Raw genomic sequence first — 23,044 nt, forward strand, 5'->3', positions numbered from 1 at the left:
TGGTTAGCTTGGAGATGGGGAGAGTGAGAGAGGATCTTATCAATGTGTATAAATATCTGAGGGGAGGGTGTCAAGAGCATGGGACCAGACTCTTTTCAGTGGTGCCCAGCAACAGGACAAGAGGCAAGGGGCACAAGCTGAAGCACAGGAGGTTCTGGCTGAATATAAGAAAACACTTATTTACTCTGAAGGTGACAGAGCACTGGGACAGGTTGCCCAGAGAGATTGTGGAGTATCCGTCTCTGGAGATATTCAAAACCTGCCTGGATGCCATCCTGTGCAATGTACTCTAGGTGACTCTGCTTGGCAGGGGGGTTGGACTAGATTATCTCCAGGGGTCCCTTCCCACTTCAATAATTCTGTGGTTCTGGGTGATTCTCTGGTTTACTATTCAGGTGGTCTCACGCTTAGGGTAGACTTATATATCATCTTCTGGACATGTGGTTTCTACTCTTAAGGTAGTTTTCCATTTGAATGATTTTGTTCAAATGGTTCCCTCCAGTTTTCTTTAGAGAGAAAAGTGTGAAAATATTTTCTGGACAATCACATCTAAGAGTTGTTAGTTGTTTTTGTTTGTTTGTTTGTTGTTCTTCTTGTTTTAATCCTAAAACCTTTAAAGAACTTTTATTAGACTCCAATTATTGCCCATCAATTTGGGAAAGACTAAAAGTAACTGGGGATTAGAGAAATTAAGTCTCGAGAAATGCTGGGTCTTTCAGCTTTTTAATGCTGCTGATTGTGTCTTTCTGTTCTGTGTTCCATAAAAGTAATAAAGTTTAAATATTCTGTAGAAGTGATCTGTGATGGATGGTGGTAAGGAACCGATCAAGTGGCTCAGTTTGTCTATAGCATTGGAGCATTAAAAATCCCCACAAGAAAAGTCTTAAATATTTCCATCCATCTCACATTATGTATATATCGTCTCGATCAGAAAGACATTCTTGGTAATAATGCTCCCCTATCTAGCTAGCTGTGAGCATGCTGCCTTCAGAGGGTTTCTCTTTAATGGATGGCATGGAAAACTCTTCCAAGGCCAAAATACGTGAAGGAGATTTATTAATCCTGTAGCCCTTGTCACTCATGATAACGTTTATAATCCATAAGCCTTACATCACATCTAACATCCCAAGTAACAAATGCATCTCTGGGAGATGAACAATAAATCCTGCGTACACTCAGCTCCCTCCTCCTCCATCTCGATGAGGGTGTCCTGGAGTTGGTGCAGCTCCATCCAGCTGCCCTGGCTCCTCCTTGCTTCCTGCACTGGAGCCAGGAAACATGTCCCATCCTTCTTGGGCAGCCTTTCTCCAAAGCCATCAGTATTTGTCGCTGTATTTGCAGTCTGGGTAGCGGTAGGCAAAGCGTGAATCGCAAGACCGCAGAGGCTTCAGGAGCTCTGCCAGCTTTGCCAATGCCTCATTGACACCCTGGTCATCAGCAAGGCCATCCGCGCAGTGCTGCAGGAAGCTGTCTATTTTCTCCTGTACAGGTTGCAGGAATTTCCCCTTCAGGAGCTTAGGCAGAAGCTCTTGACACACCATGACAAGGCTCTGCTTCTCTCTGATGGAGTTACAGGACACAAATGCAGACTGGCAGTCCACAGTCAAGCAGCTAAATATATCTTTGTACTCCTGTTGGCCGTCGATCAGTTGGCTCCCTGTTAAAGACCATGAAATTGTTGTTAGAAAGACGGGAATAAAATCTCGGATAATCACATATGTCTGTGCCCCTGTATTAATATAGGGTTTGTTGCTGTCTAAAGGATACTACTATCTTTCACCACAATGTATGCTGTGCTGTATCTGTGTAAGGGCTACTTTTCCCCTGAAATACATGTATTTTTCTGAATGACAGAGCTCTGCTGAATTGCCTTAGAGAGGAAGCAGAGAGGGATTGTTGGGTCAAAGTGGTGCAGAGGAAATTATAAGAATCAGAGCAACAACCTAGAACATGGAGTTCCTACAGAAACTACCACAAACAGTCAAACCTGTAATTTTTACATGTTACCCAAAATCATTAAAGCGCAAAAACAGCTCATCTAGCTGGAGCCAAGACAACCATAATAGCTGGTGGGACAAGAAAAAGAAGTCTGGTGGAAAATCCTCTGACAACTATTTCTGAATATTTGAGACGTGCTCAGCTGAATGTTTGAGCTTAGCAAAGGTCTTCTGAAAAGTTGAACATTCAAAATGAAAGTGTTAAATTAGTGGAGGAATGTTCTTTGGATAGCTCTGCTTCCAGTGGTAGAGCAATATAAACTGTGGAAAGTGAATAGTAATCCTTGATTTTATGCAAAACTGACATGAGTGATTCTATTATTATTATTATTATTATTGTTATTATTATTATTACTATTACTATTATTATTACTATTATAAGTTACTGAGATAAATGCACCTAAAAAGAGTTTGATTCGGGCCAATACTTTACTTTAAACAAACGAGCCTATTAAGTTTCTATTCACAAGTACTGACATTTGTGTGACAACTGTTTTACAGAAAAGAGGTGATGTAGGGAGCATGCACGGGAGAGTGCTCAGCACTGTACATGCTGAAGGCTGCTGCCCATCACAGAGGGGGCCGTGTGGCATGCAGGTGCCCACGTGGCACCCGGAGCATCCTTCGGTCACTGCTCCACTGATGGCATGAGCAAAATGCCTGCTGTCTTCTCCACTCGGAGCCAGGATGGCTGGCACTGCTGATGCTTTTGCTATCAGTAAATCGCTCCTTGATCTTTTTATGATTTAGACTTAGCAAGTGATATTCGTTTGATTTTCAATAAATAAATAAATAAATACAGCACAGCAGGTGAAAGATCTGTTTTGCCTGTCACACCGAGCTCTCCTACAACAGACGTGCAGCCCCAGAGCCTGCTGAGTACCTTCCTCCTTGTCAATGATGCCCAGTGTGCTGGCATCCCGGATGAACAGATGCCCGTTGCTGAACACGCCGAAGGTGCCAGCGTCCACGTGGGTGAAGTAGAAGAAATAGTTGAGGTCGTTGGTGCCCATGGAGCGGAGGACGGCGAGGAGCTGGAGGGCCAGGTCGGCTGCCACCTCGGGGGCCGCCCCGAAGAAGTCTCGCAGGGGCTGGGTGCTGGCGCTGACCACCAGCCGCCCGCAGGATCCCAGGTACCGCGGGAAGGGCCACCCCTCCACGTCGGGGAAGATCTGCCGGGAGAGGGGACGGTGGCATCAACACCTGGCCCTGCTCACTGTGCTCTTTGCCATGAGCCCATCTCCCTCCCAGATGGCTTTGAGTGCATCCTTTGGACTTCCCAAGCGGCCGTGCTGGGGTTGTGCTTTGGCTTCTGGAGCCAGCCCACCACCGACCCTCACCACAGCGAGCCCCAGCAGCCAAGGGAGGCACTACTCTGCCCTACGTTTCTCCCTTTTTCTTTTCTTTGGGTGATTAAGCAAGAAGAATCTGATATTTCAAGATCTGTTCCATGAGGGAGACTAACCAGAGAGTCCAAGACAATAATAGATTTTAAATTCATGAAATTTTTAGGCAGAGAAGAGCTAAATTTAGGTTTCTTTATACGGCCTTGGATGGCTCCTTTATGAGCACTGCATCGCTGAAGTCGCAGCCTGAAGGTGAGGTGGGGCCAGAGCAGTTTTTGCTGATTGGCAAGACCATGCCCAGCCACTTTGGAAGTCAGATGTGCTGGATGTTTGCTGCACAGGGGACACTTGGACAGGGTTTACCACATTTTTCTCACCTCTGCAGCACTGAGAGCTGCACCCTTGTGCCCCGGTGGGCTGTGGGCAAGGTGGCCAAGGGACCCCCAGGAGATCCCCAGAGCATGAGCACCATTCCCCTCACTGTGCAAGGGAGCACAGTGTGGGCCCTCGGTGGCCTCAAGCAGGAGGAAGACGTTGCCTTCTCTCTGCTTCATCATATCTCAAAGGGTTGCAAGCAACAGCAGTGAGGACTGGATGTGAGGTGGCCGTGGGGATGCTCCCATGGAGGTACTCACACAGTGAGAGTGGAGGCCACATGCCAGGAGGGGACCAGAGAAGCTCTCTGCCTTCAAACTCAGAGCTCATTGGTATTCGGGATTGTACCAAACACCTCCTCAGAGCTGCACCCTGTCGTAGAGCCAGCTACCAGAGGTACGCAAACATTAATAACAGCTGTGGCACACTGAGACTGGGAAATCCATGCTCCCCAAATCCACGTTCAGTCCCAACACTGTGTCTCAGTCCTTATGTGTTTGTGTGTGCTCTCTTGTGCTTTGGATTTTATAAAAAGGCTGCGATTTTAAGTAATACATTAGCAATGCAAACATGACACTGAAACATCAGGGATGTGTAAAAACCTGGCTTTCACAGCGTGCTGCTGCAATAACCCATCTGGGCTCTGATTTATTTCAGGGGCTGGGCATCCGTGTCTCTCAGCAACTTCACAGGCTGGTGCAGGGAGTACTGCAGGAGTCTGCCTGTCTTCAGCCACCCATCTCCTCAGAAAAAACATGCTTCATAAAGGTCGGGGAGCGTGCAAAGGGCAGTCCTGGCAGCAGGGACTGGGGCATGGCTCATGCTTGCAAGGGGTGATGTTTCCAGCCGGGGCGGTACCTACCTGTAACAGGATGGGGTGTGAATTCACCGACAGCGTGTACAGGAGGCGCAGCTTGTCCCGGTCGGTGAGGTGGTCCATGTAGATGCTGCCGGCGTCTGGCACCTCGGCGTAGCGCCGCACTATCCGGTCCAGGAGGCGCTGGGATGGGCAGCGCAGCATTGGGCTAGACAGGCCCTGGAGAGGGAGCAAAGCACAACATGGGTGTTTATTTTTCCAGCCTGAGATATCAAAAGGTGTTCTGGTACAAGGGCAGCTCTCTGCTCTGCAGCACCACTAATGGGCACGGGCACATGGGGGACTCCACAGCAACTCCCTCCCAGGAAGAAATGGGACAGCATCAGCCAAAAATACCAATTTGAGACAAATTCTGAAAATGGCACGCAGTCTTCACAGCATGGCCGTGGCCACCACCAGCCCCTTGTCCCTGCCTCACCAGGCAGCGCCAGCCCTGCCAGCCCTGCCGGCCCACGGCGGCCTCTCCCATTGCTCCTCCAGTGAGTCACTTCCCTCTTCAAATAATGTCTTCAGATTGCTTCCCTCTTTGCCTAGCCTATAAGCAGCTTTCTTGGAAATGCTCCCTGTTAAGGTCAGTAAACACGCCTTGAAACTGTAAATAAACATTGTACATGGGCACAAGCACAGGGTGCATTATCTCTCTGATAAACTTGCGCATTAGCTCTCAAAGCCAAATTTGAATATCCTGAGCATGTTTTCTTGCAAATGCCAGCAACAAGTAAAGAATTGTTGGGCTAATGGCTTCAGCCATCACCATATTTCACCTTTCAAATTTGTGGCCTTGATTTGTAAAATTGTAACAAGCGGTCTACATCTGGGATAAATGGCATCTATACTTAGAACTTTGTTGTAGAAAAATACCTTTGTTTTAAAGTTTTAAAAACCAAGGAGAGGTGACACGGGGAGGAGAATTCCCGACAGCAATGCAGAAATGCTGCCCTGCCTTTCCTCTGCTGGGGAGGGGAGTTGGACTTGTGCAAAACCTCTTTCTGCCAAATGATTCAAGTAGCCAAATTTGTTCTTTTGGATTTAATTTCTCATCTGATGTCTGTGAGGCATTTGTCAGAGGACAGGGCGCTTGAGCTCACGTTTGCTGCCTGCCGTTCTTCACGCTGGGAGCAAAGATTTGAGTCAGGATCTCCCCAAGTCATTTGGTAGCTCTGAGGTAGGTCTCGCACAGCCCTTCCTGCACGAGCTGTTCATTTGGCATAAAGCATTGATTAACCAGCCATGAGAAAAAAATAAGAAGAAGAAACAAGAGAAGGAGGAGAGTGCCACTCTCCTGTGCAGATGCAGAAGGAGGGACAGGACCTCCTGTGCCCACTCTTTTGCCTCCCTGCTGGTTTCAGGGGGGCCCAGCCTCTCTCTCCTTGGCCATCAGTTGCATGGAGCAAGCCCTGAATGGTCAAAACTACCTGAAAAGCCCAATCCCTACTAGAGTGTTGATTTGCCAAGACCAAAGAACACTTTTTTCCCCCCACTTGTCAAAAATAATGCTCCTCAGTTCTAGCTACAAGCCTTCATACAGTTCTGTACGTACACATACAGTGTGGCCTTATGAAGGAAATACATTTTCCACTAATTATCAGAAACCATAGGGGGAGGGAAGGGACGGTTATGGATTTCTGTCTCACTGCACTTGCAGACACCTTATGGGTGACTCTGTCACTTTCCCTTTGGAGGAGAAGTGAGAAAAAATGAGCAGAACAGAATTGTGTTAAGTAAGAGAAACAGTGGAGAAAGTCTCTAGCAGCTCAGCGTGTATGCAAATATTTGCAGCCAAAGTTAGAAAGCTTCACTAGCTCCAGGAGTTTGTCATGCAAAAGCTGAGACCCTTAACAAGTGTACAGTAGGAACAGAAACCACAAGAATGCATAGAAGCTCTAATTAGGATTTTTTCCAGGGTCAGAGCTTATCCTATGAACACAGATGCGGACATGTGCTGCACACAGCGATCGTGACTGCTCCTTTCCCATGGAACTGTTTTAGGCTTTTCATGGCTAAAGCAGTGACCGACACCTGGCTGGGGCTGAATGACAGCAGCATCCATACAGCAGAAAGGCAGCCGCAGTTGTAAAACTGTCAGACAAAAACTGCCAGCGGAAGAAAAATGTGAAGGTTGTATACTTGAAACACTGAAGATACTGATTTATCTCAGAACATCTCAAGTCCTTTCCAGCATCTTATCACCCTGGAGAATAAGACCTGACAGGCAGCCTGACATCTTGTTTGTGATTGATATGGAAAGCTTCTTATTTACTTTGATTAAATTCCTACATTCTTGTATCTGATAATGAGTAGTTCCTACAATGCCTACCTGCACTCAGCTATGATTTTTTCCCTACTGCACAATATGTGATGTGTGTTAAACTCCTGTCCATGTGTACGTACGCAGATCTCATGCAGACATGCACAGAATCCAGTGGGACATAAAGATGACCTCAGGAAGACAAATTTTCTCCACTTTGCTGTCTTTTCAGCCAGCCTGAGGAAGGGCAGCACAGCCCAGGAGCACTGCTGCCTGCTGCCCCATGTGCTGCTGCCCGGTGAAACCAATTGAAGAAATTTGGGATTTGGACCCAGGAAGAGAGAGCTGGATGTACATATAGAAACACTCACAGCTCCTGGCTGTTTGAAGGCAGGGGTTTCATTCACCCCCCCAGAAAAAGAGAAGCTGAGGATGTCCAGTGAAGCCATGAAGCTCATCCCCGCTGCAGACACCCTTGCTGATGTCCTTGCGCATTTTCCAGGCTGCGCTTTGTAACCAGGGTTATAACTTTGCCCTGCAGGCCATTGGTGCTGAAGTTAGCCTACATTTTGTTGCTGCTCACCTCGAAGAGGGCAAACAAGCCCTGTATGGCTCACAGTGACAAAATCTGGCCCCAAGACATGGGCAGAGCAGTGTGTGGTAGTGCTGCCATGCGCGTTACAACAACACGGGCAGCAGTACACAGCCCGAGCTGCGCCCAGCTCCTCTCCCAGGCCAGCGAGATTTTAGCAGTGAAGGCTTCGCTGCGTCTGACAAGTATTTTCGTTGTGGCGGGTGAAATAATCAGTGTGGCAGCTCGGATGGGAGCTGGGGCAGGCAGGGTAGGCAGCGCAAAGTGTAAAAGCAGCGCTTCATGGGCTGTCATCCCGATTCAAGGATGTGGAGGGCTGTTGTAATTCCCTGTTACAAAAGACAAAATTACTCGAGTCATTAGTTTTCCTCAGTGCCAAAACTGCAGGGAGGGGAGCACAGACACCCCTGGGTGACCACAGCATCATGAAACGGGGGCAGAATCACGCTGGGCAGCAGCAGCGTGCTGTTAAACACCTCCAAAAACACCAGGAGAGCAGTGGCTGCCAGTAAGCATCTGCAGTGACTTCTTGTATCTGCAGGAAGCCCCCTCCGAAGGCTCGTGCTGGGTTGCCAGCTCGTGTTTGCTGTGTGCAGGCTGAGGTGCTCCGTGGCTCTCAGCTGCAAGGAGGTGCTGGGTGGGCAGGGAGGCGCGGGGGGCCTTGGGCTTGGAGCATCACCATGGGCTTCCGCAGGAGCTCGCACTCGTGCTGTGCTGTGGAAATGTCACTGCTGCCGGCTGCTTCTTGTTTCAGGCCACTGTGAGCCCAGCAGCCATGTTACAGAGCACACAGTGCCTCATTGACACAGCCAGAGAGCCATGAAAACAGAAGCGGTGCAGTTCTGGGGCTGGCATGCACTGATCTCAGCCTTGCTGCAGCCGGCTGTGCCCTTTCTTCACTTAAAAATCCCTGAGATGTCCCAGGAAGCTCGTCCCTGGGTGCGTCCCCCTGGGCTGGCCCTTGGGGCTCACCCAGCTGCTATTTTAAACCTCTCTTTCCCCAGCCACGTAATTAGGTGAGAACCTTCACCCTAAAATACCTGCGCTGTTAGCTATAAAGAAGACATACATAGAGTACAGACAGCATTGAGACATTTGGGTGGAAGAATTGAGGGTGGGGCAGAAACATCCCCACCTGAGCTGCTGGTGTTTTCACACGTATTGATTCATTTTTTTTTTATTATTTTTTTTTTTCCCTGCCTGAGGACCAGCAGGCATTACGGTGTTAGGGCATTCACCCTCAGCCTCCAGGATCCCCACTCCTGCCCTCCTTGCAGACAACCCCAACCCTTTGCCCGTACCAGCGTTATCCCAACTGCAGCACAGGACACTTTGGGAGTCCCCTTTGGGCCATGCAGGAGCCCGTGGGTTGCCCTGGTCTGGTTTTGGGGCCGGTGGTGGGGCACTGACCTGGACCAGGTCGGGGGTGAGGCGCTTGGCCCGCAGCCACTTCTGGAAGCGGTGCGTGCGGCGCAGGGCGCGCTCCAGGCTGCAGGTCTTGGTCTTCAGCAGGGAGGTGCAGATGCGCTTGTCCGCCTGGTCGTGCTGGTACTTGGTGGTCAGGCGGGTGATGTCGACCAGCCGCCAGCTCTGGGCATCGTCGGTGTAGTTGCCCGAGTAGCTGAGCAGGTAGCTGGGGGGCAGCTTTAAACGAGAAGAAAGCCAGGTGTCAAACCTGCCAAACCAAAACGAGAGCCCCACGGAGAGCGGGTTAACAAGCCTCGCCGACACCCACCGCGCAAGCACCACACAGCGTCACGAAAACCTCAGCAAGAGATGGCCCAAGTGATTTTGGGGGGTCCCTTTGGCACTGTTGGGGAGCCGTTTCCCACCCCAAGGACCACACATGCCCCAGGTAAGAAGAGTAGGTGGAGTAGAGTAGGTGATTCTCCAAAAGTACTTTGGAGAAAATACCTGCATTTGTTCCCCAGTTATGATATCCCTTGCTATGCCCAAATATCACCATTTGGGCCATGTGAACAGCAAAAGTGAAGGAAGAAGGCTCGGGGCTTCAGTTCCCTGGGAACTCCTGACATTTTGAGATTTCTTGAAGCCTGTGCTGCAATGAGAGAAGTGTCCCCCCCCAAAAAAAAAAAAGGAATAATAACACTTTAAAGTACCCTGCGGAACAAAAACTCCAGAACACAAATATGTTTGGAAATACCAGAATGGCCTTTCACTTTGAGGTGGTAGCTTTACTCGGTGTCGATGCAGGAGAGGCCGGTGTATTATTTTTTTCATTAATCAAAATGCTAACGCTGAAACAAAGCTCGTGAAGGATATTTTGTTTGAAGTTTTCAGTGGTGAGTTCCAAGGAAAAGTTTAATGCCATGACGTAGTGCTTTCCTTAGCTGCAAAATCTTTTCTGGTGAAAAATGCCAGCTTTCCTGTCCAGGCTGGTCCAGGCAGAGACCTGGCTGCCCGGTGTCACCCCGTGTCCAGGTAGGAGGAACCGCTGGAGCGAGGAGAACAGCAACACCAGCACCAAATGCACACTGTGACCTCCACCTGTATGGGCACAGGGTCTCCACAGGGCATAGGTGTGGGGAGTGTAGGGTATGGGATGGAAACAGGCATTTGACTGCTTTGCAGGTTCCTCTGCGAGATGCAAGAGCAGCTGAGCCCCGGCCCTCAGCCAGGCCAGTGGCTGCACGGGCTGCCTCCAGGCTCTCCTCATTATACACTTGCCCAAGTGCATAAGAAAACATTTCTTAATTTAATCTCGCCATAAATTAAAGATGATGATAGCTCAAAACTGAAACAGGAGAGGCAAGGGGTGCCCTTCAGGAGCAGCTAGCTGCCAGTAAATGAAAAGGCGTTAACGAAGCCGAGGGTTGAAGCTGATTTTTCTTTTTGACCTCCAGCTGGGAACTCCACGCAGAGAAACTTTGAGGGGGTTAATTGGATTTACTTCCCTCTATATCTCCCCTTCAAATATCAGTGTGTGCAACCTTGTCCTGATGCCTTCCCCAGCTCCTCTGTAGGGGGTAGCATCTTGCAGATTCTGGGCAGCTCAGCTGTCCCCAAGGGGGAAAACCCCTCTCCTCAAAATGTTCCCAGCAAGCCCCGTGCAAATGCTGCAGGATATTTGTTCGTTATCCCAGGCTGTTGCACCGACCTCATCCAATGCAACCGCTGGTGCTAGCCCTGCTGTGGCTCTTGCTGAGGGCATTTTGCCCAATATGAAATCAGAGCTTCCTTATGGTCAGAGCATCTGATATGAAAATAAACCCTTTCTCTCTCTCTCTCTTTCTTTTTTTTTTTTTTTTTTTTTTTTTGCCTGGTTTTGAGGCAGGACTACAGAGTATCTGCTGTGCCTTACTTTGGTTTGCTTTGCACCGTGTCCCCTCCCAGCACCTAATCTGCAAAGCAGGCACACAGAGCCAGGCACGTACCGGAAAGGGATGGATACGGGCTGGGGCTTTCTTTCTTCCCCCCCTTTTTTTTTTTAAGTTAAGCATAAATGTGCCTTGTGACTTGGCTCACACGGCCGTGCTCAGGGGAGATGACGCCAGGCAGGCACCAGCACAGAGCCACCACTGGTGCTGGGATGTGCAAAATGCCACACCGAGTGTTGCTCTGGGCACGAGGGGAGCCCTGAGGGGGCCACAGCCTCCCTGTGCCTGGCATCATTTCCAGGCAGCCCAGCACTGGCCTGGCACACGTGCTGGATGCTTTCAGGATTCGTCACTGAGCCATGCAGCAGCAGTAATCCAGCTTCGTGTGGAGCCGCACAGCTCAGGGCCAGGTTGGGCTTTAATGAAGGTGCTCCGTGAGATCAGCGTGGAGGACCAACCCGCCAGCTACAGGCTATAGATTGGCCCAGATCTGAATGCTGGAGAAAATCAAACTTGGTTTCACTCAGAAAAGAGAAAAGCAAGTGTTTTGTTTCAGCCAAAGTAACCTTGCTTGTATTTGGAGAGTTTTACATTTTTTTAATCATTAACATTAAATAAATTAAGTCTTAAACAAAAATAAAGAAAGAAAGATCATATTAACAAATTGAAGCAATCCACTTTTTTCAAACTTCCTTCCCAATACTCTCAGCCAAGGCTAGCCGCCAACATTGGCGCAAGACCTCAAATAGTTTTGGTCAGCTCGTTTTCACAGCGTTTTGAAAATCTGATATTTCAGTGACAACTTCTGCCACGCTCTGCTTTTGGGCCAGCTGGTGGGCAGGCTCTGGGAATGAACCCCACATCCCGGTGCTTGCTGTTCAAGGGCATGCCACAGCTCCTGGAAGTGGTGGGGGGTTAATGAAGCGTGCCCTGCTGAGGACCAAGAGAGGGAAGCACAAAGTGCCATCCACCTTTGTGAACACGGAAAAGGTGAACATGGAAATGGGCAGCCTACATCCCATTGACTTTGAGGCAAATGCAACTTCTGCTGCTGCCTTCAAGTTCTCACAGAAAACTCCCCAAAGCATAAGAACATTTTAGCCCTGCCTGTGCTGTAGCACACAGGTACCTGATGTGCAGGAGCCCCCATGCCTCAGGCAGGTGCACGTCGCTTTTGGTCTTGGTTAATACGCACGTGAATTTCTGCACATGGGTGCTGTTGTGCCTGGTACAAGACTATATAGCATGCCCGTATGTTTGTAGCTATCACAGCCCATTGGAACATGCAAAGTTAAAACCCCTCGCCTTTACTCAGCTGCTCACAATCAAATCCGTCCAGTGACATCAAAACAAACTGATTTCTTCCTTCCCTCTTCCCTCCCCCCACCACTGCCTTGAACTCCTCCAGAGATACTCCCTGTGCAGAAAGTTGTGCCTTTTACTCCTGCCTTCAAGTTACAGTTCTTGTCGGGTCTGTGCAGCTTTAAAAGCAAACAGAGTCAGAGCAGCAATGCATAGACATAAATTAAAATACCCGGCGCTGTAATGGCAGCCCAATGATAAGTTACTCTTTGCATCGTCTTTCCTTAAAGCACTGGGAAACGCTAACAGGCAACTTTCAGGGTACCATGCAGAATGCGCTAAAAATCACTGTGCCGAGTTTCTGACCTTATTTCTTCTTTAAAGAATTTCTTGCAAATGGATGTCCCAATGCAGGCGTTGCACTTGTCGAGTCCCAGGAAAGTCCGGCCAAAACTGTAGCTGGGCTTGACGTGGGGCGCAGACGGAGACGCCGTCACTGCTGCAGCAGGGCTACAGCTCAGGGCCAAAACCAGCAGCAGCAGCAGCCACGAATCTGCAACTCTGGAGCAAAGGTGACATATCCAGCGCCCCATCTACAGTCGCGGAGAGCTCTGACTGTTGCAAGCCACCCCTCTCTACACTCCTGGCCCTGCCGCGGTGAGCCCCGAAACTCAGCCAGATGCGCTGGATGCTGGAGCCCCGGCCGCAGCCCCCATCCTGCCAGCTGGTCACTGGCTCTATTGGCTTGAGGTTTGGGTGGGAAAGATACGATGTAGGGTGGGGAGAAGGAAACGCATGGAGGATGCAGATAACTTGGGTTGCCATGGCTACCTTTCCTTTACTTGCCGCAGCTGCTTCGGCCCCTGCTGACCCTCCCGTCAGCCGGCTGGGAAAACAACGCCAAGAGGTGCTCATCTGCGCTTTGTGCAGACAAATGAAGGATATCCTGCCGCTGGAGCAGAGGGCATGTGCGGGACGCTTGGTAAAAGCTCATTTGGGAGGAACAGCAGTGTGGCAGGAACGCACGCTCAGCCAGAAGCCCAGCCCCTCGCGGTGCGTTATTCCCAGAGCCACATCTCAGGGCTCCTCGGATGCTTGCTAGGTTCGGTTTTCCCTCAGAAAATCACCAAAAGTGCTGCCTGGTGGAGTCACCTCTTGACAGAGGTATTTAAAACCCATCACACAGCTGAGTCTCCTGCTGTGGACAGTAGGGTAGCCTGGTGCTGTCTGCAACACCCAGCCCACCTAACACCCCTGTGGCCATGTTGCTCCCACTTTTTGGATGGGCTGTGGAGGAGGGTGACCCTGTCAGCACGAGGCAGGGAGGGAGGGCAGCTCTTTGAAGCACAGTCATTAATTGAGGCACCTGGGAGATCTGGGGTCTCCCTTTGGCCCTGCAGCCTGAAGGAAGTTACTTCATCTCCCTGTGCATCCCTTTGAGCAAAAGGGAGATGCTGACATTCAGGGTTTGTCCACAGGGCACAGAGCAGCCAGGCAGGGATGATGAGCCCTGCTGAGAGGGCAGGGGATGCAGGGCACCCTGCCAGCGCTGCAGACGAAAGGGGCCGTGCTGTTCTGGGACACGAGCAAGCGCATCCAGCACGCAGCTCTGCATTGCGCCACATCCATGTCTGGCCTTGTACTCTGGTGCAAAGCTCTTTGAAATCCACTGGTGAGAGGAGCCACACCAGAGCCAAACACCCACATCCAGCAGTTTATCCTCTTCCCTGGCCTTTCCTGTTGCTGGGACATTGCCCCTGATCCCACTGCAGGAATCATCCCTTTCCACTGCTCCCTGCCAGCAGCTCTGCATCACTGGCCAGCTTAACACTGCTCCTACCCCACTATTCCCTGGATGTTACCAAAATTAAACACCAGCAATCTGTTTTTATCTTCACTACGTAACATATAAAAAATATACCCTTCAGTTTCTTAATATTCTAATTGCCTGCCTTCAGTCTTCAATTTTCCACTGAGATTTATGAGCAGCAAACTGGCTTCTGGCTGCCAGCTCAGTGCAGGAGCCCCAGCCTGCCCTGCCCCACAGTGAGCCACAGAAAAGGGGAGGACTTCAGCACATGCCCTTTCCCACAGCAAGCACCAGACATGCCAGTACTCTGACCCTAAAAAAACATTAGATAGACAGCAGAGCTTCTTTTCGGTTCACAGTGTCTTGAAAGCCATGGTGTTCTTGCACTATTGCTTGATTTAGTACTATATAATGCACAATTATACTTTCCTCTGGTGCATCACACCTGCATCACCTTGAAGTATTATAAAAAACAACTTTTTACTCAAGGAGTGGGAGCTGGCTCATCATAGCCACATCAGGAGCTTGCCACTAGCATTTGCACTTGGCCCCAAGACAAGTCGTTCCTTGTTTCCTCAAGAAGATTTGCCCAACCTGAGCTGCCCCTTAGTACAGCTGATGTGCATAGGAAACAGCCTTGAAAACAAAGCATAAAAGTTAGTGCACATACCTCAGAGCTAGCCTAAAAACAGTGGCTGGGAAACTGCAGCTTGCTGTATGTTGAGAGAAGAGCTACGTCATTGAAAGATACCTCTTCTTGAAGGAGTTTTTTTCCTGCCCTCCTCATAATATGGCTTGTAGGTGTTGAGGTTGCACAACTGTCTTGTAGATCCTCTGCCTGTGCCAGGTAGAAGTTGCAGGCTGGATTTTCCTTGCAGGGCCCCCAAAAAGCCTGGTCACTGCAGACCACGATGCTGATCTGTTTGGAGGGGTAGGGCTGAGTTTCAGAGAGCCTGGATCATGGCCAGGCACCCAACAGCCTGTGGGAAAGCACGGGCCAAAATGTACAGAGCCGGGAACGATACTAGGTTTGCCAAGCATTGTGCCTCATGACCCCACGAAGCAGTTTGAGATAGGCTCTCCTATCCAATGGCATATATTTGCTGATGTGCCTAAAACTGGTCTGTTTTCCCCAAGTAATGATGGGGTGAAATGCACACAGCTGATCTCCACACAACCCACCAATGCAACCCAGCTGTCCACCACCACCTCTTTCCACCCCCATCCCTCATCCACCTTCAACCAAGTGAAACAGGAGATGGCTTTGCAGAGCAGGAAACCTTGTGAACTAATTATATTGGCTGACCGATGAATCTTGGGTCACGGCTGCTCACTCCTTCAGAACAGGATGGGCGCAGAGGAGCATGAGATGCGGCCCCGCTGCCGTTCCTCAGCTGATGTCCCCATCGGGGTCCTCACGGCTCCTCACCTCCATATGCTGGTAGGGACCTGGCTGCTGGGGACACCCAGGAGGTGGGTTTCGGGTGCCACCTCACCTCGTTTTCCTCACCATTCCCTCACCAGGTTTGCCGCTGCAAAAGAGCCCTCTCAGCAAGCACAGGGTTGCTCAGCAACAGAGCACTGCCTGGCGGGATGCAGGACTGCTGCATTGCTCTGCCACACGGGAAAGAGAGAAACACAGGAAAAAAAAAAAAATAAAACTTCTGCTGGAAGGGGAGAGGCTCCTGCTCTTCCTGAGGTCCTCAGTAGGTTGTGCCGCTCTCAGGGCCCCGGCAAGACCTTGGCGGCTGCACCAAGCGGCAGCGCAGGACGGGGTGGAGGTCAGCGCAGGGTGTGGTGCAGCAGGGCTGTTCTTAATAGAGGTTTTCACTAATCACATCCAGGATAATCGTTAAGCTATTGCCGAGCAACCAGTACGGACTTGATATCGAGCTGCTTATCATTTCCATCCCAGTTCAGGCTGGATGTGTGGATTAATAGCTAGGACGGCTTGACACATTTTCAATTCTTTCAAAATGAAAAAAAAAAATACATCTTTTTTGAATGCTACAAAGCTCATAATATTTGGAAGGATGTGATCATTTCCTTTTTCTGCATTTTCGTGATTATGAAAGAAACATCTGTTTTGAAGTGATCTGCAACACAAAATTTTTGTTCCAGTTGGACTGGAAACGGACAACTTCTGTTCTACGCTCTTGCTCTTCCAGCCCCGTTTCTTTCCCTTTTTCTTCTGAAAGATAAAAGAGAGGGGGAGAGGAGGAGAAGCAAGCAAGCCAACCAAAGCCACTGCCCACACTGTAAATGAAGGCAGAAAAAGTGGCCACCGAGGTGTGGGTGGTGCCGAACACCACGGCTGAGTGGGTAGAGTGCGTTTTCACTTCCATTCGCCACGAGAAGATTTGACGTCATGAGCGTATGGATTTTTCTACATTTTGAATCAATGAAGATAATAAAACGCAAACAAAAATTTGACCCTTTCTTTGCCTCACCAGGAAATAGTGCCTGTTGTTTGATAAGCCTAGATATAATTCATCAGAATTGTCAATAATCTATTTTATTAATAATATAAGAAAGCAGCTGCTGCTCTGTATCTACAGGATTTGTTTGATTCTCCCTGGCTCCATTCTGCTGCTGCAGAAGAGGAAGCCTGCTGTTCAGAAAACCCTGCCTCTGCACACTGGTAGGCAGCTGGAAGAAAAAGTCAGCTACAAGAAAAGCCTCAGGCTCTGTGGCCGGCAGATAAGGGCAGTTCTTGTTTGTGAGAGGCTGAAATGTCAGCACAAAAGGCCACCAAATGCTATCAGCTACTGTGCTGTCTGTGGCATTTAGGGAAGATCAGGCCGAGCAGCGAAAAGTGTGGAAGAGGATCCCAGATTTGGGCGCATCGGTGTCTGCAGGCAGAAAAAGAGATTCAGGGAGCTTGAGCCTAAGGGAAAATGACGGTGGAAAAAAAAATTGGCTGCAGACCAGATGCCTTGGCCAGGACTGAGTGGTGCTGGTCACTCCCAGCACTACCCATGCAGGAAAGAGGCGAGGAGGAGCTGCCTGGAAAAGGAACAAAACTCCATGTTAAGGAGCATTTGTCCTCTGCTGGTGGTGGCCTTGCACACCCCAGCCCAGCGGCTGCAGCACGTTCAACCGCGCGGTGCCTTACGTGGAGCCCAAGCACACGTGCCTGCAGCCAAAGTGGTGGCACACGTGAGGCGTGATTTCCTTTGGCAGCACTGCAGCAGTGAAACAAAAGATCCCTCCCAGGCGAAATACATAAATTAAAAGGATCCTCTTCCAAGAGAAAATGAGAAACATTTTCATGTCATGCAGTTTTCCAGAAGAGAAAGACCTACCCACAATATTTTTCTTGGAGAGATGCTTTTGAGTCTGTGTCCCAGAAGCTAAAAGGATTAAAAATAATGCAGACTTTTTGGTGTCATAACTTCAGATTTTCTATCAAATTCATCTGTAAGGCAGATGCAGGACAAAACAGGGTCATCTGATATAAAAGTGGCATGGCAAGCAGACACGCCTGGAATGGGCTGGCTAATGAACCATGGATTCATAACAGCTTAATTTCCAAGACTAAAGTGAAAGACATTTAAAATATGGGTATGAAAGGATTCCTTCTGAACTAGTTCATTGGGAAAAGAAAGAACTACAACAGTAACCATGAAAGAATAAAATATGGCAGATGCCTAATCCAGTGGCAGGCTGCTAGCCTCGTCAAACCACATTATTTCCTTGTAGATACTGATTGCTTGGCCCCACTTGGTTTCTGTTTGCCAGATTGGAATCTCTGATTTTTTTTTTTTTTTTTTTTTTTTGAGTGGGAGTACATTTATCTGTATTTTTCATCAGCTGTATTACTCCAGCTGTCTGAATGCAAGGATATGTGAATGAGAAATACATGAAGACTGCTTTGGCTAGCCTTGGGAGTGGTCTTGACCAATACCCAGTGTTAGGAAGAGGGAATTCAGTTATGAATTGAACTCATCTTACGAATATCAATGTATATAGTACAAACATTACATGTGCACTCTAGGCAGTAAATTTTATTTTTACTGTGTACCAAAGGATACAATCTACTAGTCTTCAATGTTTTTGTCACCACGCAATTGCCGTTTGCAGGCTGTGATAGTTAAGACACTTTTCCTGCATGCATTAACCCTTTTTGATATTTAGGCAACAGTTACTGGTCTGTTGGGATCTGAGGTGGTACAGACCAGGTGCTGATGTGCACTAGTGCAAAAATTAACAGGTTCATAAAATCTGGCTAATCTGGGGGTGTAACTGGAAGGAGAAACAAATCAAGATATGAAAAAGTATAGATTTTCCTTGTATTTTTCATCTCTCTCTTAAAAGTCTGGCTTCTATTCTCTTCTGTCAACAAATTCAGTGTGTTGATATTCTGGTAGCTGGATGTGGGACCTAGGCCACCTCCCTTCTCTTTAGCCATTTTGTCCCACCAGCTTCCTCCTTGCATTTTGTAAGAACAATTGAATGACAGAGACTCCCCCAAAGCCCAGGCAGACTGTTACAAGCTGGAAAGACTTTTTGTCATGTAAGCATTGGTATCTGTGGCTTCTGAGAGTGTGGAGCAATTGAGCATACACATACATTATATTTGTTTGGGCTTATGGAGGACTCAAGTGTGTGATTCAGTGCTTTACTACATTGGGGTTTACGTGTCTGGATCCAGATTTTCTGGGATCGGCACCAAAACCTCTGTTAATGAAGCAGGGTAAGTGAACCAATTCCCTAACCGTGACTTAATCTCGGATCAGGTTCAGTCATTAGCTCAAAGCAGATCTGAATAGCTCATGCTCCATGAGCCATGCTCAACCCCAGCCTGTACAAACTTTGTAACATAGTCCCTAATGCTTTGGCTGCACATTAAATTGCCTGTGTTATCAGGCACCTTTAAAGGCTTGTGACATGTTCTCCTATACCTTGGCAGACTAGGAGGAGAAAAAGAGAAAAAGGTATATTCAAATCTGAATTTCAATAAGTTTCTAGCCAAGAAGGGGGCCATATATGGCATCGGAGCAGAAATAGTCTAGAAAACTCCTAGAAAGCAATTAGGAAGGAAGTGCCATTTCTTCTCATTGAGATACTTTGCTCCATGGCCTCTTTTTTTTTTCTGTTTTTACCCTCCACAGGGAGCAATCCTGCATTTTAACCCTCCAATATCACGCACTTCTTCCTTCAGCTCCTGCTTTTGCTGCTCCCATCTCTGCTTTCCCACTTGCCTTTTTCCCTGTGAAATGCCCGCATGACACCGCAGCCTTCACGCTAGGTGGGTTCCCAGGGCACCAGCAGAGGTGGCAGAGCTGATCCTTGTGGATCCCCTTTCAGATGAGATGCCTCTGTGAGAGGCATGGCCAGGCTGCTCCAGGACTCAGTGCTCGCCTCCATCCCGGACACCCAAATGCAGGAAACAACAAAGAAGGGTGTCCTGTCAATGAAGGGACATAATCAGCTGCTCTTGCCTCCTCTCTGTTAACTCTCTTTATGTTATTTATTTTATCGTGACTTTCAGTGTCCTTGAAGTAAATCAGTGAGTAATTTGATGATCCCTGTCAGAAAATGGAGCACACGCACTTGCACACATGCATGCACACACACACCTGCACACGTGCACAGATTCACGAGGGTAGGTGGGCTGCTCTTGCTTGCATTCCCAGTGACTTTGTATCCGCAGTTCTGGCACCAAAGGCATCTGGAGGGAGGAAATCAAGGAAGAGTTAATCTAAAAAAAAGAAAGAAGCAAACTTTGCCTTGTTTGCAGTGATCTTACATCAGTTTCCATGGAAATGGAAGTAGAACAAGCCAAGAGCAGTGGTGTAGCCAACTTCAGCTGCTGGCTTCTAGTTCTTGCTTCTGTTTCCATGGAAATAGATGCCAAATCAGCAAAAAATAAGGTAACTAGTTTTAAAATACTAGAGTTTTAAAGGCTTGTCCTTATTTAACCTCAGTCAGGAAGATAGCTGGTGAGGGGAGGCAGCCAGCAACTGAGTGAAAACTTTCAGAGGCTGTTTCAGCTGCTGACTACTTGTTCAATTCTGTAGAGTGAATTCACAGAACAGCTACTGATCTTTAGGAACATCTTGCAATTTTTAGCTGTGCTGTAAAAAAACACAGTTTCCTGTTGGCTTGGATAGTCCCAGTTCCTAGGAGGTCAAACTGACCATCAACTCCTTGCTGAGCAACCATGCAGCTGCCTCCTTAGACCATCTTTGCCTCCAGCAGTTCAGACAGAGCCATGCTTTCCTCAGAGCTGCAACACACAAACTACCACCACTCCAAAAAAAATACTGTGTGCCTCAAAGATCCAAGACAGGAGCAAAGGAGGATTGGCTTGGGGAATTCCTGACAGTGTTTTACAACAAACATCCAACTTTTTTTTTTTCTTCTAATCTGGGAAGACAAAATTTTACTGAGATAAAAGAAGTTGACCATAACTTATTGCTTATAGCAAAATGTGGATAGAAAAGCATGGAAATATGAACAGAATCCAACCAAAAAAATCTCCTGTAAATTTACGAACTGAAATTTTATCCAGAGCTCATTTTGTTAAAACCAACTTTAATAGTAAGCTGTTTCAAGGGTGGGGGGGAGTGGTTTTTGATCCTGAGCTGTTGTTCGTGGTGGAACCATCTGCAAGGAAGAGCATTTCTTGGTGGGAAGTTGTCGAGGACAGGGATGAGAATCGTGTCCTCAGCCCCATTGTTCTTTGAGCTGCTCATAAATTGGGATTGTTCCCAGATATCCTCCACCTCCGTCTCCCCCCCACATCTCCTTTGTTTGTATGTTCCTCAGATATCTCTTTAACAAGCTGCAAATGCACTCTAAGACAATGGATTTTCTCACAGGTCACTTGTGGGCTCTTTTTTGGTAGCAGCATATATTTAGAAGCCAAAAATATAGGTATATATTTGAAGAAAAAAAAAAAAAAAAAAAAAAAAAAACAACAACAAAAAAAACACCTTTTGGCTGGCATTTGTGGAGAGAGAAATGCAATTCTAATGAGTTATTTCTTCATTTGCAATATTACATTTTTCCCTTTAATGACACAAAATATTCTCTTGCAAGGGCACGTGCTTCACTTCACACGCTAAGTATATTCCCTTGGGCTGCTGAGGGAGTAAATAAATGAAGAGTGCAGGCCAACCTAATTTTAAAGAAGTGGATCAGGCCTGGACTGGGGCCTCACTGTTGTTCATTTTAGGCATTATAAGGAATGTGCTCATTTTCTGACTGGTTTCTGTTGATCTTCTTTGAAGAAATCCCAAGAGACATCAAGACCCACAAGAAATTGCCAAAAAAAATAGTTTTTTGTTTTGTTTTGTTTTGTTTTGTTTTGTTTTCTTCTCCTTTTTCATAGGAATCCTTAGCTTGTGTTGCAAGGGGAAAAAATATCAAGGAAGCAATGGAAAGCCAATTTGTCCATTTTAAGGGAGGGCTGAGAGAGCCACTGCATGCTCAAGCGTTTTTAGTTCAACTTCCAGTGTACCTTTTTGATTCTTTTTACAATACAGTTCATCACCCTCCAGGCTTGCACCAGTGCTTCTTGGCCTCCCAGTTACTAACCCAGGTGAATGTCATGCCCCTCAATGACTTGTAATGGTTAAATCACACAGGGAGTGCAAGCGGGAGCTATTTGCCAACTCCTCTGCAAACAGCTCATAGCACCATAGCATGACTCAAGGGATCACGAGAACAAACTTTAAGAACAGCATACTTTGGAGCCAAAACTGAAAAAAAAAAAAAAAAAAAAAAAAAAAAAAGTGCAGGGTCTGACATGCGGTCCTTGCGGCAAAAACCACAAGCCCGCACTTTTCTGTGAGTTTCGTAATGTTGGCACAGTGACCCTGCTCTGGCTGGCCTCTCCCACGAGGCATCTGATGGCTGGTTGGTGGCTGAATTACATGTAAATGCTGGATCACATTCTCTGGGCAGGACTTAGGGAAACTCTGTAGGTGAGGTGGGTGCAAGAGCTGAGCTGCATTCATCCCTGGCACCCCATCGGGGCTGGCACCCAAGGGTGCCTCCGACTGACCCTGCAGTCCTGATGGTTCTGGTCCAAGGTTGTTACCCATCTCCTGTCAAGCTCTCTTGCCAATGGACCCTGAACGCTGCTTGCAATTTTTCTCAGTATCTGCAAAATTTAAAGCTGTCAGCTGTGATCATATCAGAATGAAAGGCATGTCACCTCTGGTCTTTGCTCCTTCACCCGCGACTGGATAAAGCTGCCTTGCATATGGCTCACATCATGTACCTGTGCAGCTTTTAAATCTTTTTATTATTTCTGCTAATGGTTTTAATTCTGGAAGTTTTTGCATTTTAAGTGGAAAACCCGTGGCTTTCACAGCACAGATGGGAGATTAAAGCATCATAATCACAAAGCAGGGTCAATGAGACTTTTTCCAGGAAGATGCTAAAGGCATTATTTGGCATTAACAAAGAAAGGGATAATTAGAAAATATGCAAAGAAGGCTTTATTCCTGTAATTAATTTCAAAGTTGGAAGTTCCCTAGTGCTCTCCTGTTAGAAAGTGACAATACATGAGCCTTGCAGAGGAGAAATATCTTAATCATAAATCAAAACCAGGGAAAATTGAAACTTGGGTTTCCAGTGACTGTAAAAAAAAAAAAAAAAAAAGCTGCAGACAGGAGTTAATGTGTATTCTGACCCTACATGAAGAAAGTACAATTATAAATAAGTATTGACACGATATACGAAAGGCAAGAGGAGGATGTATCCAAACTTGGTTTCCTGGGAGACTGGGCATTCCTCTCCAGAGAAAAATAATGCTCAGAATTAAGTCTGATAGCTTGAGGCTGTGCCCATGTTTGCAGCTGCTTTCTGGAACTAATTTCCTACAATTACTATCAGCCCCACTGATGGCAACAATGATGGGAGAGGAGTTTAGTGAACTTTTTCTATCTCCCATCATTTTAACACTGTCAGAAGCATTTCTGAACAAGTCTAAATAGCTCTTTGTGAGGAATACCATCAGCCACAGACATTGTCTTTATAGCATTGCTCCCATCTGGATCTTCAACTTTGTAACAGGTAACCTTAACAACTTGATGTGCAGTGAGATCAAGAATAAGCAAAGGAAAATGGTTTGCACAGCTCTCTGTATAGTTTTCCCCTTCTGCCCCACAGTCCAGGGAAAATCAACCCTGTTAGCAGCTGCAA

General features: G+C 47.7%; 1 protein-coding gene across 1 annotated transcript; it reads right to left on the reverse strand.

Annotated features, from left to right (window-relative positions):
* Nucleotides 1-1,132: 1,132 nt before the first annotated feature.
* On the reverse strand, nucleotides 1,133-12,698 carry DIPK2B (divergent protein kinase domain 2B). Its single transcript, XM_084306028.1, has 5 exons — nucleotides 12,442-12,698; nucleotides 8,846-9,110; nucleotides 4,581-4,754; nucleotides 2,881-3,169; nucleotides 1,133-1,657 (listed from the first exon to the last, which is right to left on the reverse strand). The coding sequence occupies exons 1-5, from the start codon at nucleotides 12,666-12,668 to the stop codon at nucleotides 1,317-1,319; spliced, it is 1,296 nt and encodes a 431-aa protein (XP_084162154.1). The 5' UTR covers nucleotides 12,669-12,698; the 3' UTR covers nucleotides 1,133-1,316.
* Nucleotides 12,699-23,044: the final 10,346 nt, after the last annotated feature.

The sequence above is a fragment of the Netta rufina genome (genome assembly GCF_964035555.1).
Source record: "Netta rufina genome assembly, chromosome: 1".
In the NCBI taxonomy this organism is placed as follows: Eukaryota; Metazoa; Chordata; class Aves; order Anseriformes; family Anatidae; genus Netta; species Netta rufina.